General features: G+C 43.3%; 1 protein-coding gene across 6 annotated transcripts in view; it reads right to left on the reverse strand.

Annotated features, from left to right (window-relative positions):
• Positions 1-15083, reverse strand: part of GTPBP1 (GTP-binding protein 1) — a 144038-nt gene that overhangs the window by 113519 nt on the left and 15436 nt on the right. For all 6 annotated transcript variants that reach the window (XR_011392264.1, XM_070087239.1, XM_070087237.1 and 3 more), the window contains exon 2: positions 4517-4887. Coding sequence is in view for 4 of the 6 variants with exons in the window: in XM_070087237.1 (XP_069943338.1) it covers positions 4517-4627 (111 nt within the window). In the remaining 2 variants the exon portion in view is untranslated. The remainder of the gene's footprint in view (positions 1-4516; positions 4888-15083) is intronic.

Here is a 15083-nt window from a genome sequence, read left to right on the forward strand (position 1 = left end):
CGTTGGCCATTTCCCACCAAGGCAGGGTGACCCAAAAAGAAAGAAAAAAAAAAAAAACTTTCATCATCATCCAACACTTTCACCATCACTCATACATAATCACTTTCTTTACAGAGGCACTCAGATACGACACTTTATATGTCCCTCCAAACTGCCAATATTCCAAACCCTTCCTTTAAAAAGTAGGACTCAAGTCCGGCTAACTGGTTTCCCTGAATCCCTTCACAAAATATTACCCTGCTCACACTCCAACAGCTTGTCAGGTCCCAAAAACCATTCGTCTCCATTCACTCCTATTTAACACGCTCATGCACACTTGCTGGAAGTCCAAGCCCCTCACCCACAAAACCTCCTTTACCCCCTCCCTCCAACCCTTTCAGGGACGACCCCTACCCCACCTTTCTTCCCCTACAGATTTATATGCTCTCCAATTCATTCTCTCTAAATGACCAAACCACATCAACAGCCCCTCTTCAGCCCTTTGACTAATATTTTTCGTAACTCCACACCTCCTCCTAATTTCCACACTAAGAATTCTCTGCATAATATTTACACCACACATTGCCCTTAGACAGGACATCTCCACTGCCTCCAGCCACCTCCTTGCTGCAGCATTTACAATTCATGCTTCACACTCATATAAGAGTGCTGGTACCACTATACTCTGGTACATTCCCTTCTTTGCCTCCGTGGATGATGTTTTTATGTCTCCACAGATACCTCAACGCACCACTCACCTTTTTTCCTTCATTAACTCTATGGTTAACCTCATCCTCCATAAACTCATCTGCTGACAAGTCAACTCCCAAATATATGAAAACATTCACTTCTTCCATACTCCCTCCCTCCAATGTGAGATCCAATTTTTCTTTATTTAAATAATTTGATTCCTTCATTACCTTACTCTTATCTATGTTCACTTTAAACTTTCTACCTTTACACACAGCATCAAATTTTGATTTGCTATCCACAGTTAAACTAATGAGTTTTTCCTCTTGTTTTTTTCTTCGGTTTCATTAATTCTAATATCTAACTGGGGACAGTTTGCACCTAAAAGTTATATAGAATGTTTTTTATCAAGATTAATGGTGGGATTACTTGTAATCATCCAAGTGTAAACTTTATATTTTATTCATTAACTACGGTACTAAGTCAAGGGGTGTGAGCTTAGTAATATAAAGATTGCGTCATCGGCAAAGAGTACAGGTTTCAGATGTTGGATCGCATTTAGTAGGTCACTTACATACAAAAGGAAAAGAAAGGGAGGCCCAGAATGCTACCTTAAGTGACACCTGAATTCATTGGTAGTGTGCTTAAAGAAGTGCCACTTCTTGCTGTGGTAACTGTATAATAGAAAATACTTGTATGTGTGCCTGAGTCCAGAGTCCATGGAGATTTAACTTGAGTAGAAGAATGTTGTGGTCAAAAGCATCAGAAGCCTCTTGCAAATCAATAAAAAAAAGTCTATAGGATATTAATTTATTGCAAGTGCTTAATAAACTGTGTCAAGAATTTTTATAATTGAATAATCTGTGCTTTCCTTTTTTAGGCTTTGAATCCTAGCTGAAAAGAAGTAAACATATTGTGTCTGGTTAAGTATGTGAACATATGTTTTTGGATTACTTTCTCAAATATTTATGATAGTAATGGAATACTAAATATTGGTTTGCAGTTATTAACATCACATGGATTACCACCTTTGTGGTAATTTACAGCTGTCATCAAATTATGAACCCATGAACATTATTATTACATTCATGGGAGAAGAGTTGAACAGTTAGAAGAATGGGAGGAAATCAAGCTTGACCCAAGGAAGGGAAGGTCAGGTCCAATTTCTTGGATCATGAGTGTCTCATTGGCATCAAGGAACTGCCCTAGAGGGAATGAACCCAAAAAACTAACCATCACTGGATAGTGTTCTATTTACATCACTTTATTTTTGGGGGGTGGGAAATACATTACAGTACTCACCATATTCATTTCTGTTAGTGCCTGTATGACACTTCCACAAAAATGTTGTTTTAAAGGAAAAAGTACTGTATATTTTACTGGGAAATTTTCCAGGAGCACAACTCATGAAATAAGAATCTCACCATATCATGAAAGTAACCAACTGTGTGAGGAATACAATTACAAATGCACAATTTACATCTATAAGGAAAATGGGTTTCAGTAAAACAATTTTCTTAACCAATTAATTTCTGTGAAACATGTCTCGTTAACTCTGCAGAGGATTACTGTACAGTGCAGGTCGGCCAACACTAATCCGGCAATCAGTAATCCGGTTACATCAGTAATCTGGCACTAATTTCAGTTAACATAATTTCAAATTTCCAGGGCCACCACACCAACCTGCTGCTACTGTTTGGTGGCGCTACTTGCTGCATAAGTCATTCCAATTTCCTTTTCCCCATTTATTGTCATAACCTGCTCACTTTTAGCCCTAGCCATGGTTCCAACAAATGTTTCTTGCTGTGTAAAGCACATACACTGTCCAAAAAAGATAAGGTGGCTTTGAAGCCACTGTTATGAGCTCAGCTCACTCAGATAATATGTGACAGGTAAATTTGGGCCTACATATAAGAGAATAGGTCTGTGTGGTAAATGTGCACTATATAAAAATAACGTTGCAGTACTTAGTGCATAATGAGAAAAAATGGCGACTGTGCTTTTGGTGTAAAACAGAGACTCTGCGTTGTATTTTCATATGGTTTGTATGGTTGTACATAGTCTCTTCTTTTTATGATAGCACGGAAGGTATATTACAGAAACTGATATAATTTTGACTGGTTTCACGCCGGAAAGTACCTTAAAATTGAGCTCAAATTGGTGGAAGTGTTCAATTTTTGCTGATGTTCAAGAGTAAACAAATGTCACCATCCATAACATGTTGAACTGGCCAGGCTAATATGCAGTCACGACTGGGTTGACATTACAGTGGACCCCCGGTTTGCGAAGCCATCGGTATCCGATAAATCCGGTATCCGAAGCATTATATCGCAAAAAATTTGCCTCGGTTCCCGTTACAAAACCCGGTATGCAATACGATTCGTACGAGACGTGTCCACGTGTGGTCTGAACTGCCCCGTGTGTGCCAGTGTTTACAAGCCAGCCAGTGTGCGCACATCTAAGGATACATTCGGTACATTCCATATTATCCATATTATCACTGTTTTTGGTGCTTGTTTCTGCAAAATAAGTCACCATGGGCCCCAAGAAAGCTTCTAGTGCCAACCCATCGAGACCAAGGGTGCTAATGACTATTGAAATTAAGGAAATGTGTGCAAAGTGGCTTGAAGTGCAAACCTTTTTTGGTGAAAATCACCCTGACACAGCTACTGCAAGCAGTGTTGGTAACCTGTACACTGACAATGTTGTGAACCACTTTAGGAAAGTCATAAAGGAACGAGAGGTACAGGCCTCTAAGGACAGATATGTTGTGCTACAGAAGTCCAGTGACTCTCAAGCTGGTCCTAGTGGCATTAAAAGAAGAAGGGAAGTAACCCCGGAAAAGGACTTGCTACCTCAAGTCCTAATGGAGGGGGATTCCCCTTCTAAACATTAAAAACTTCGACACTCTCCCCTCCTCCCATCCCATCAATCATCACCAGATCTTCATTAAAGGTAAGTGTCAATTATTCTATTGTGATTATTCTATTGTTATTATTGTTATTGTAATTATTCTATTGTTATTATTGTTATTGTAATTATTATATTGCATTAAACTTAATATTTCATGTGGTAAAAGTTTTTTTCATACTTTTGGGTGTCTTGCACGGATTAATTTGATTTTCATTATGTCTTATGGGGAAAATTGATTCGCTTTCCGATAATTTTGGTTTATGATGAGCTCTCAGGAACGGTTTAATATCGTGAACCGGGGGTCCACTGTATTTATACCAATATTTCAATAATGCAGTAGTCTGCATAACAGTAAATCTTCTATTTTTTGTGTGAATAAAAATTAAAAATGGAAAGCAAGCGAACAATAAGAGGGGCCTGGAGGCGTGAGCAATGAACAGAGAAAATGTTATTTTAATGCCAGGAATGTCTGTATTGTTTATTCTGGACCCTAGTTTGAAGCTGGCATCTTTTTAAATTTGTGTGAAATTGGCCAAATTACCAATTTCTGACCACTTTATTGGGTAGTTGAAGTAAGTAAATACATGGTTTCTTGTACTCAGTCAAGAGAATAGAAGGAATACTAGCGAAATAGCTATGAGTTTGGCAGACTGAAACAAACAACAGGGCATAAAGTGGGTGAAATCACCGATGCATAAATATCACTGTTGGGTTGAGCATATTCTAACCTAACCACTCTGTAATCTGGCAAAATCACTAATCCAGCCCCCTACAGGTCCCAATGATGCCAGATTAGTGATGATCAACCTGCATTATGGTTATCAGCCAAACTTCTGGTACCATGAAACTGCAATTTTAAGCTTGAAAAAAATAATGCTTCTGTAAAACATAAACTTAACATAATTTCAAATAGAGTACATACTACGGTAAGTACCTTTAATATGACGAAATTTTCTCTGAGTCTCTCTTGCTGTGGGCTGTCCAGCTTTTCTTCCTTTATTGGTGACTGTAGCGATGGTAAATCTTGTTTTTCATGTTCTGCCATCTTGTCACCCTTATTTGATTAAGGCGTGCTTTTTTTTTTAATTCTGTGCACGAAAATATTCTTTGTACTGCAAAGGAGTCTGTTACTGGGAAAGGTATCACATCTAGTCAAGAACACCAGGTCTAACACTGATGCAAAATTCACTCTGCTGCTTAAATGCTCATATACATGCTAATAATGGTAATGGCGGTAATAGTGTTCTTTCAAACCCTTGGTTAATCATTAACATATGCCCAGGAAGATACACCAAACTGCTTGATCTGGAATGAAAAAAAAATTATATTAATAACTACTTTTAAAATTTAAATGCTATTACTACAAAGCATTATTTTCCATACGTACATGTATCTCTAAATTTACATATCTGCCATATAAAGGAGCTGCTTAATGGAAACACTAGTCATCATATACAAAAAGAGCATTACAACAAATAATATAAGTCCCCCCCAAAAAAGTAAGGAAAAATGTTCTGAACTTGCCCATAGTATAATTTTCATACAAATGAATCATATTTTATACAGACCTTATGGTCAATGATCCTAAAGAGCCATTACTATGATAATATTTTAATTACTTTGTGGTAGTAAATAATGCGTGAATAGTTTTTTTAGCTGTGATATGAACATAGACAATATTACAAAGAAATTTCAATGACAAAAAGCACATTATGTACAAGGTAGTGACTACTATCTTAAACCTCAGCTATATATATAATGTACTGTATATACATGCGGAGGAATCATGCATATAATTGCTGTGTGTGTACTCACCTAGTTGAGGTTGTAGGTAGGTAGGTAGGTAGGTAGGTAGGTAGGTAGGTAGGGAAGGTAGGGAAGGTAGGGAAGGTAGGGAAGGTAGGGAAGGTAGGGAAGGTAGGGAAGGTAGGTAGGTAGGTAGGTAGGTAGGTAGGTAGGTAGGTAGGTAGGTAGGTAGGTAGGTAGGTAGGTAGGTAAGGTAGGTAGGTAGGGAAGGTAGGGAAGGTAGGGAAGGTAGGGAAGGTAGGGAAGGTAGGGAAGGTAGGGAAGGTAGGTAGGTAGGTAGGTAGGTAGGTAGGTAGGTAGGTAGGTAGGTAGGTAGGTAGGTAGGTAGGTAGGTAAGGTAGGTAGGTAGGGAAGGTAGGTAGGTAGGGAAGGTAGGTAGGTAGGGAAGGTAGGTAGGTAGGTAGGGAAGGTAGGTAGGTAGGTAGGGAAGGTAGGTAGGTAGGTAGGGAAGGTAGGTAGGTAGGTAGGTAGGTAGGTAGGTAGGTAGGTAGGTAGGTAAGTAGGTAGGTAGGTACAGAAGGGAGGTAGGTAGGTAGGGAAGGGAGGTAGGTAGGGAAGGGAGGTAGGTAGGGAAGGTAGGTAGGGAAGGTAGGTAGGTAGGGAAGGTAGGTAGGTAAGGTAGGTAGGTAGGTAAGGTAGGTAGGTAGGGAAGGTAGGTAGGTAGGGAAGGTAGGTAGGTAGGTAGGGAAGGTAGGTAGGTAGGTAGGGAAGGTAGGTAGGTAGGTAGGGAAGGTAGGTAGGTAGGGAGGAAGGTAGGTAGGGAGGTAGGGAGGTAGGGAGGGAGGGAGGTAGTTAGGCAGGGAGGTAGGTAGGCAGGGAGGTAGATAGGCAGGTAGGTAGGGAGGTAGGTAGGTAGGGAAGGTAGGTAGGTAGATAGGGAAGGGAAGGGAGGGAAGGGAGGGGAGGGAAGGGAGGGGAGGGAAGGGAGGGGAGGGGAGGGAAATGAGGGAAAGGAGGGAAAGGGGGGAAAAGGAGGGATGGAGGGGAGGGGGATGGAGGGGAGGGGGGAGGGAGGGGAGGGGGGAGGGAGGGGAGGGGGGAGGGAGGGGATGGGGGAGGGAGGGGAGGGGGGAGGGAGGGGAGGGGGAGGGAGGGGAGGGAGGGGAGGGGGGGAGGGAGGGGAGGGAGGGGAGGGGGAGGGAGGGGAGGGGGGAGGGAGGGGAGGGGGAGGGAGGGGAGGGGGGAGGGAGGGGAGGGGGAGGGAGGGGAGGGGGAGGGAGGGGGAAGGGGAGAGGTAGGGGAGGGGAGGGGGAAGGGGGGGAGGGGGAGGGAGGGGGGAGGGAGGGGGAGGGAGGGGAGGGGAGGGGAGGGGGAGGGGAGGGGGGAGGGGGGAGGGAGGGGAGAGGGGAGGGAGGGAAAGGTAGGTGGGTGGGTGTGGGTGGGTGTGGGTGTGGGTGTGGGTGTGTGTGTGTGTGTACTCACCTAATTGTACTCACCTAATTGTGGTTGCAGGGGTCGAGACAACTCCTGGCCCCGCCTCTTCACTGATCGCTACTAGATCCTCTCCCTCTCTGCTTCCTTAGCTTTGTCATACCTCTTCTTAAAATTATGTATGGTTCCTGCCTCCACTACTTCACTTGCTAGGCTATTCCACTTCCTGACGACTCTATGATAGAAGAAATACTTCCTAACGTCCCTGTGACTCGTCTGAGTCTTCAGCTTCCAATTAATTGTGACCCCTTGTTTCTGTGTCCCATCTCTGGAACATCCTGTCTCTGTCCACCTTGTCTATCTCATGCAGTATTTTGTATGTCATTATCATGTCTCTCCTGACCCTCCTGTCCTCCAGTGTTGTCAGACCGATTTCCCTTAACCTATTCTTCATAGGACATTCCCCTTAGCTCTGGAACTAGCCTTGTTGCAAATCTTTGCACTTTCTCTAATTTCTTGACGTGTTTGACCAGATGTGGGTTCCAAACTGGTGCTGCATACTCCAGTATGGGCCTGACGTACACAGTGTATAAAGTCTTGAACGATTCCTTACTGAGGTACCGGAATGCTAGTGTCAGGTTTGCCAAGCGCCCATATGCCGCTGCAGTTATCTGGTTAATGTGTGCTTCTGGCGATGTACTCGGTATTATACTCACTCCTCGGTCTTTCTCCTTGAGTGAGGTTTGCAGCCTTTGGCCACCTAGCCTATACTCTGTCTGCAGTCTTCTTTGCCCTCCTCCGATTTTCATGACTTTGCATTTGGCGGGGTTAAATTCTAGGAGCCAGTTTCTAGACCGCACATCCAGCCTGTCCAGGTCTCTTTGTAGACCTGTCTGGTCCGTGTCTGATTTAATTCTCATTAACTTCACGTCATCTGCAAACAGGGACACTTCTGAGTCTATCCCTTCCGTCATGTCATTCACATATACCAAGAATAGCACTGGTCCCAGGACTGAGCCCTGTGGGACCCCACTCGTCACAGGCGCCCACTGTGATACCTCATCACGGACCATGACTCGCTGTTGCCTCCCTGTTAGGTATTCTCTGATCCATTGCAGTGCCCTTCCTGTTATACGTGCCTGTTCTTCTAGCTTCTGTACTAATCTCTTGTGAGGAACTGTGTCGAAGGCCTTCTTGCAGTCCAAGAAAATGCAATCAACTCACCCCTCCCTCTCATTTCTTACATCAGTTACCTTGTCGTAAAACTCTAGTAGGTTTGTGACACTGGATTTGCCTTCCATGAATCCGTGCTGGCTGTCGTTTATAATCTTGTTCCGCTCCAGGTGCTCCACCACTCTCCTCCTGATAATCTTTTGCAAGACTTTGCATACTATACATGTCAGTGACACTGGTCTATAATTTAGTGCTTCATTTCTGTCTCCTTTCTTAAAGATGGGGACTACATTTGCCTTCTTCCATACTTCAGGTAGTTGCCCAGTTTCAAGGGAAGTGCTAAAGATTTTGGTTAGTGGCACACGTAGTGTCCCTGCTCCCTCTCTAAGGACCCATGGAGAGATGTTGTCCGGTCCCACCACCTTTGAGGTATCAAGGTCACTTAGGAGCTTCTCCACCTCTTGTTGGTATATCTCTTGTTGCTGTACACCACTGTTTTTTCTCCACGTTGTCCCTTCAGCCTCCACTGTAAATACTTCCTGAAATCTCATGTTGAGCTCCTCACATACCTCCTGGTCATTTCTTGTGAGCTCCCCACCTACTTTCCTCAGCATGATTACCTGGTCCTTGACTGTTGTCTTCCTCCTGATGTGGCTGTAGAGTAGTTTCGGGTCAGACTTGGCTTTCGATGCTATGTCATTTTCATACTGCTGCTGCGCCTCCCTTCTTATCTGTACATACTCGTTTCTGGCTTGTCGACTAATCTCTTTATTCTCCCGAGTCCTTTGCCTTCTGTACCTTTTTCATTCTCTAGAGCACTTAGTTTTTGCCTCCCTGCACCTTCGGGTAAACCAAGGGCTCATTCTGTCCTTCCCATTATTTCTGTTACCCTTGGGAACAAACCTTTCCTCTGCCTCCTTGCATTTTGTTGTAACAAAGTTCATCATTTCGTTTACTGATTTTCCTACCAACTCCTGTTCCTACTGAACCTCCTGCAGGAAGGTCCTCATTCCTGTGTAGTCCCCCCTTTTATAGTTTAGCTTTTCCCTTTCTACTCCTGTTACCCTCTCCACTTTTAGCTCCACTATGTATTCAAAGCTCATAACTACGTGGTCACTAGCTCCAAGGGGCCTTTCATATGTGATGTGCTCAATGTCTGAGCTACTCAGGGTGAACATGAGGTCCAGTCTTGCTGGTTCATCCTCCCCTCTCTCTCTGGTAGTATCCCAAACATGTTGGTGCATGAGATTTGCCAGCACCACATCCATCATCTTGGCTCTCCATGTTTTGGGACCCCCATGTGGCTCCAGGTTTTCCCAATCAATCTCCCTGTGATTGAAGTCACCCATGACCAGTAACTTCGCTTTACTTGAGTGGGCCCTTCTTGCCACCTCAGCTAGTGTGCAGTGGACCCTCACCTAACGATATTAATCCATTCCTGAGAGCTCAATGTTAGGAGAAATTATCGTTAGGCGAATTAATTTTCCCCATAAGAAATAATGGAAATCAAATTAATCTGTGTAAGACACCCCAAAGTATAAAAAAAAAAAAATTTTTTACCACATGAAATATTAATTTTAATACACACAAACTGAAGAAGAGATGTACAATACATGACACTTACCTTTATTGAAGATCTGGTGATGACTGATGGGATGGGAGGAGGTGAGAGTGTGGATGGTCTTAGTGTTTAGAAGGGGAATCCCCTTCCATTAGGACTTGAGGTGTCAAGTCCTTTTCCGGGGTTACTTCCCTTCTTCTTTTAATGCCACTAGGACCAGCTCGAGTCACTGGACCTCTGTCGCACAATATATCTGTCCATAGAGGCCTGTATCTCTCGTTCCTTTATGACTTTCCTAAAGTGGTTCACAACATTGTTAGTGTAATAGTCACCAGCACGGCTTGCAATAGCTGTGTCAGGGTGATTTTCATCAAAAAAGGTTTGCACTTCAAGCCACATTGCACACATTTCCTTAATCTTTGAAGTAGGCAACTTCTTCAATTTCTCTCTCCCCTCCTCCGAAGCAGTTTCCTCAGGTCTGGCCTCTTGCTGTTGAAGATGATCTAGCAGCTCATCCGCGTTTAGTTCGTCATTGTCCTCCTCCACCAACTCTTCCACATCCTCCCCACAAACCTCACCAATATGAGCACTAGTTCCAGGCATTTTTTCCTGTTCACCTGGGTGTTAGTCAACTGTTGTGGGTCGCATCCTGGGGGACAAGATTAAGGACCCCAATGGAAATAAGTTAGACAGTCCTCGATGATGCACTGACTTTCTTGGGTTATCCTGGGTGGCTAACCCTCTGGGGTTAATCGTTTCTCGGTAATTGTTTCATGTTAAGCCATACCAACAACACACTCTCCACATCTTCGAGTAATACAGCTGATGGTGGTGCAGCAACAGCAACAGCTGACTGTGGTGCAGCAACAGCTGACCATGGTGCAGCAGCAGCTGTGGTGCAGCAGCAGCTGACTGTAGTGCAGCAACAGCTGACCGAGGTGCAGCAGCTGACTGTGGTGCAGCAGCAGCTGTGGTGCAGCAACAGCTGACTGTGGTACGATAGTATTTCTCACCCTTTTTACCACAGGGTTGGCACTAGAAGCTTTCTTGGGGCCCATGGTCACTTATTTTGCAGGTGAAATCACTAAAAACGCTGTGATAATATGAAATGTTCCGATTGTATGCTTGGATGTGACCGCGGAAGCTGGCTTGTAAACACTGCCACCCATGAAACAAGTGAGGCTGGCTCAGGGCGCACGTAGACACGTCTTGGACGAATCGTGTTGAGCAAGTTTTTTAGCGCTAGGCGAGGCAAAATTTTTTGCGTTAAAATGTATCGCTAGGCGGATTTAACGTTATGCGATGCCATCGTTAGGCGAGGGTCCACTGTATATGTGTGTATATGTGTGTGTATATATATACTGTATATATATATATATATATATATATATATATATATATATATATATATATATATACAGTGGACCCCCGCTTAACGATCACCTCCCAATGCGACCAATTATGTAAGTGTATTTATGTAAGTGCGTTTGTACGTGTATGTTTGGGGGTCTGAAATGGACTAATCTACTTCACAATATTCCTTATGGGAACAAATTCGGTCAGTACTGGCACCTGAACATACTTCTGGAATGAAAAAATATCGTTAACCGGGGGTCCACTGTATATACTACAGTGGACCCCCGGTTAACGATTTTAATCCGTGCAAGAGGGGTAATTGTTATGCGAAATAATCGTTATGTGAATGAATTTTCCCCATAAGAAATAATGGAAATAAAATTAATCCGTGCAAGACACCCAAAAGTATGAAAAAAAAAATTTTACCACATGAAATATACATTTTCCCACACACAAAGAGAAGGATACATGCACAATAGTAGAGTAGTACATGCACAGTATATATTGTGCATGTACTACTCTACTAAATGAAGAATAAATGACACTTACCTTTATTGAAGATGCAGCAATGACTGATGAGACACTGTGTCCTGGGAGTGCCTTTTCCTCCTGAGTACTGTAGGTCCTGTTTGGCATTTTCTTCCAGAACAGGCCTTATCACACTGTGTATGCCACTACGATTCTTAAATCTCTCAAACCAACCTTTGCTGGCTTTAAATTCACCAATATGAGCACTAGTTCCAGGCATTTTTCCCTGTTCACCTGGGTGTTAGTCGACTGGTGTGGGTTGCATCCTGGGAGACAAGATTAAGGACCCCAATGGAAATAAGTTAGACAGTCTTCAATGACACTGACTTTTTTGGGTTATCCTGGGTGGCAAATCCTCTGGGGTTAATTGTTTCTTGGTATTCTCAATAAGCCACACCAACAACGGTGCTACAGCAGCAGCAGCAGCTGACGGTGGTACAGCAGCAACAGACGGTGGTACAGCAGCAACAATGCTACAGCAGCAGCAGACGATGCTACAGCAGCAGCAGCAGCAGACGATGCTACAGCAGCAGCAGCAGCAGCAGACAATGCTACAGCTGCAGCAGACGATGCTACAGCAGCAGCAGACGATGCTACAGCAGCAGCAGCAGCAGCAGCAGACAATGCTACAGCAGCACCAGACGATGCTACAGCAGCAGCAGCAGCAGCAGACAATGCTACAGCAGCAGCAGACGATGCTACAGCAGCAGCAGCAGCAGACGATGCTACAGCAGCAGCAGCAGCAGCAGCAGACAATGCTACAGCAGCAGCAGACGATGCTACAGCAGCAGCAGCAGCAGACGATGCTACAGCAGCAGCAGCAGCTGACAGTGCAGCAGCAGCAGCAGCAGCAGCTGTACCACCAATAGTAGCGATACTTATCAATGATCTTTTTCTTCTTCTCTATTGTAATTCTCACCCTTATTGCTGTAGGGTTGGCACTAGAAGCTTTCTTGGGGCCCATGGTCACTTATTTTCCAGAAAAAGCACCGAAAACACTGTAATAATACGAAATATTCCGATTGTATGCTTGGATGTTACCGCGGAGGCTGGCTGGTAAACAATGCCACCGGCGGAACATGTGAGCGTGGCTCAGGCCGCACATTGGACGCGTCTCGGAGGAAAATCGGTAAGCGGGTTTTTAAGCGGTATGTGAGGCAAAATTTTTGCAATTAAAGTAAGCGGTATGCGAAATAATCGCTATGTGATGCCATCGTTATGCGGGGGTCCACTGTATATATATATATACAGTGGACCCTCGACTAACGCTATTAATCCGTTCCTGAGAACTCATCATTAGTCAAAATAATCGTTAGTCAAGTTAATTTTCCCCATAAGAAATAATGGAAATCAAATTAATCCGTGCAAGACACCCAAAAGTATTGAAAAAAAAAAATTTTAACACATGAAATATTAATTTTAATGCACACAAACTGAAGAAGACATGCACAGTTACATGACACTTACCTTTATTGAAGATCTGGTGATGATTGATGGGATGGGAAGAGGGAAGTGTGTTGATGGTCTTAGTGTTTAGAAGGGGAATCCCCTTCCATTAGGACTTGAGGTGGCAAGTCCTTTTTCGGGGTTACTTCCCTTCTTTTAATGCCACTAGGACCAGCTTGAGTCACTGGTCCTCTGTCGCACAACATATCTGCCCATAGAGGCCTGTACCTCCCGTTCCTTTATGACATTCCTAACGTGTTTCACAACATTGTCAGTGTCACCATTAAACACTTGTTCAGGTTTCAGTCCTTCACTGTCTATGTACTCCTTGAATTCCTGCACATATTTTTCAGCTGCTTTTTGGTCCAAACTGGCAGCCTCACCATGCCTTATCACACTATGTATGCCACTACAATTCTTAAATCTCTCAAACCAACCTTTGCTGGCCTTAAATTCACTCACATCACCACTAGTTGCTGGCATTTTTCTAATTAAATCGTCATGCAACTTCCTAGCCTTTTCACATATGATCGCTTGAGATGCTATCTCCTGCTATCTGTTTTTCGTTTATCCATACCAATAAGTCTCTCAACATCTTCTATCACTTGCGATCTCAGTTTCGAAAACATAGTTGCACCTTTGGCAAGAACAGCGTCCTTGATTGCCGTTTTCTTGGCCACAATAGTAGCGATGGTTGATTGGGGTTTTGTGTACAGCCTGGCCAGCTCGGAGACATGCACTCCACTTTCATACTTAGCAATGATCTCTTTCTTCATATCCATAGTAATTCTCACCCTTTTTGCTGTAGGGTTGGCACTAGAAGCTTTCTTGGGGCCCATGGTGACTTATTTTGCAGGTGCAGTCACTAAAAAGGCTGTGATAATATGAAATGTTCCGATTGTATGCTTGGAAGCGACCGCGGTGGCTGGCTGGCTTGTAAACACTGGCCAGAAGTGGACACGTCTCAGACGGAAGGAATAGTGTTGGTCGAGTTTTTTAGCGCTAATCGAGGCAAAATTTTTGCGATAAAATGTATCGCTAGTCAGATTTATCGTTAATCGATGCCATCGCTGTTCGAGGGTCCACTGTATATATATATATATATATATATATATATATACAGTGGACCCCCACATAACGATGGCATCACATAGCGATTTTTCCGCATACCGATTACTTTTATCGCAAAATTTTTGCCGCGCATACCGATTAAAAACCCGCTTACCGATTTTCGTCCGAGACGCGTCCAATGTGCCCTCAGCCAGCCTCACATGTGCCGGCCGTCCCATTGTTTACCAGCCAGCCTCCGCGGTAACATCCAAGCATACACTCGGAATATTTCGTATTATTACAGTGTTTTCGGTGCTGTTTCTGGAAAATAAGTGACCATGGGCCCCAAGAAAGCTTCTAGTGCCAACCCTGTGGTAAAAAGGGTGAGAATTAGTATGGAAATTAAGAAAGATTTTGAAGGGTTTGGGGCTAACCCTGAGAAGCCTATGCCAGTTGTGGAATCCATTGTGCCTACTTCAAAGATTAAGGAAATGTGTGCACAGTGGGTTGAACTGCAAACCTTTATAGATGAAAATCACCCTGACACAGCTGTTGCAAGCCGTGCTGGTGACTATTTCAATGACAATGTTGTGGCCCATTTTAGACAAATCGTAAAGGAACGGGAGGTACAGAGCTCTATGGACAGATTTGTTGTGCGACAGAGGTCCAGTGACTCTCAAGCTGGTCCTAGTGGCATTAAAAGAAGAAGGGAAGTAACCCCGGAAAAGGACTTGCTACCTCAAGTCGTAATGGAAGGGGATTCCCCTTCTAAACAGTAAGAAGATAATGCTCTCCCCTCCTCCCATCCCATCAATCATCACCAGATCTTCAATAAAAGTAAGTGTCATTTAATTGTGCATGCCTTTTTCAGTTTGTGTGTATTAAAATTAACATTTCATGTGGTAAAAAAAAAATTTTTTCATACTTTTGGGCGTCTTGCACGGATTAATTTTATTTCCATTATTTCTTATGGGGAAAATTCATTCGCATAACGATTATTTCGCATAACGATGAGCCCTCTTGCACGGATTAAAATCGTTAACCGGGGGTCCACTGTATATATATATATATATATATATAATATATATATATATATATAATATATATATATATATATATATATATATAATATATATATATATAATATATATATACAGTGGACCCCCGGTTAACGATTTTAATCCGTGCAAGAGGGGTAATTGTTATGCGA

Source organism: Cherax quadricarinatus, chromosome 21 (assembly GCF_038502225.1).
Source record: "Cherax quadricarinatus isolate ZL_2023a chromosome 21, ASM3850222v1, whole genome shotgun sequence".
NCBI classification, from domain to species: domain Eukaryota; kingdom Metazoa; phylum Arthropoda; class Malacostraca; order Decapoda; family Parastacidae; genus Cherax; species Cherax quadricarinatus.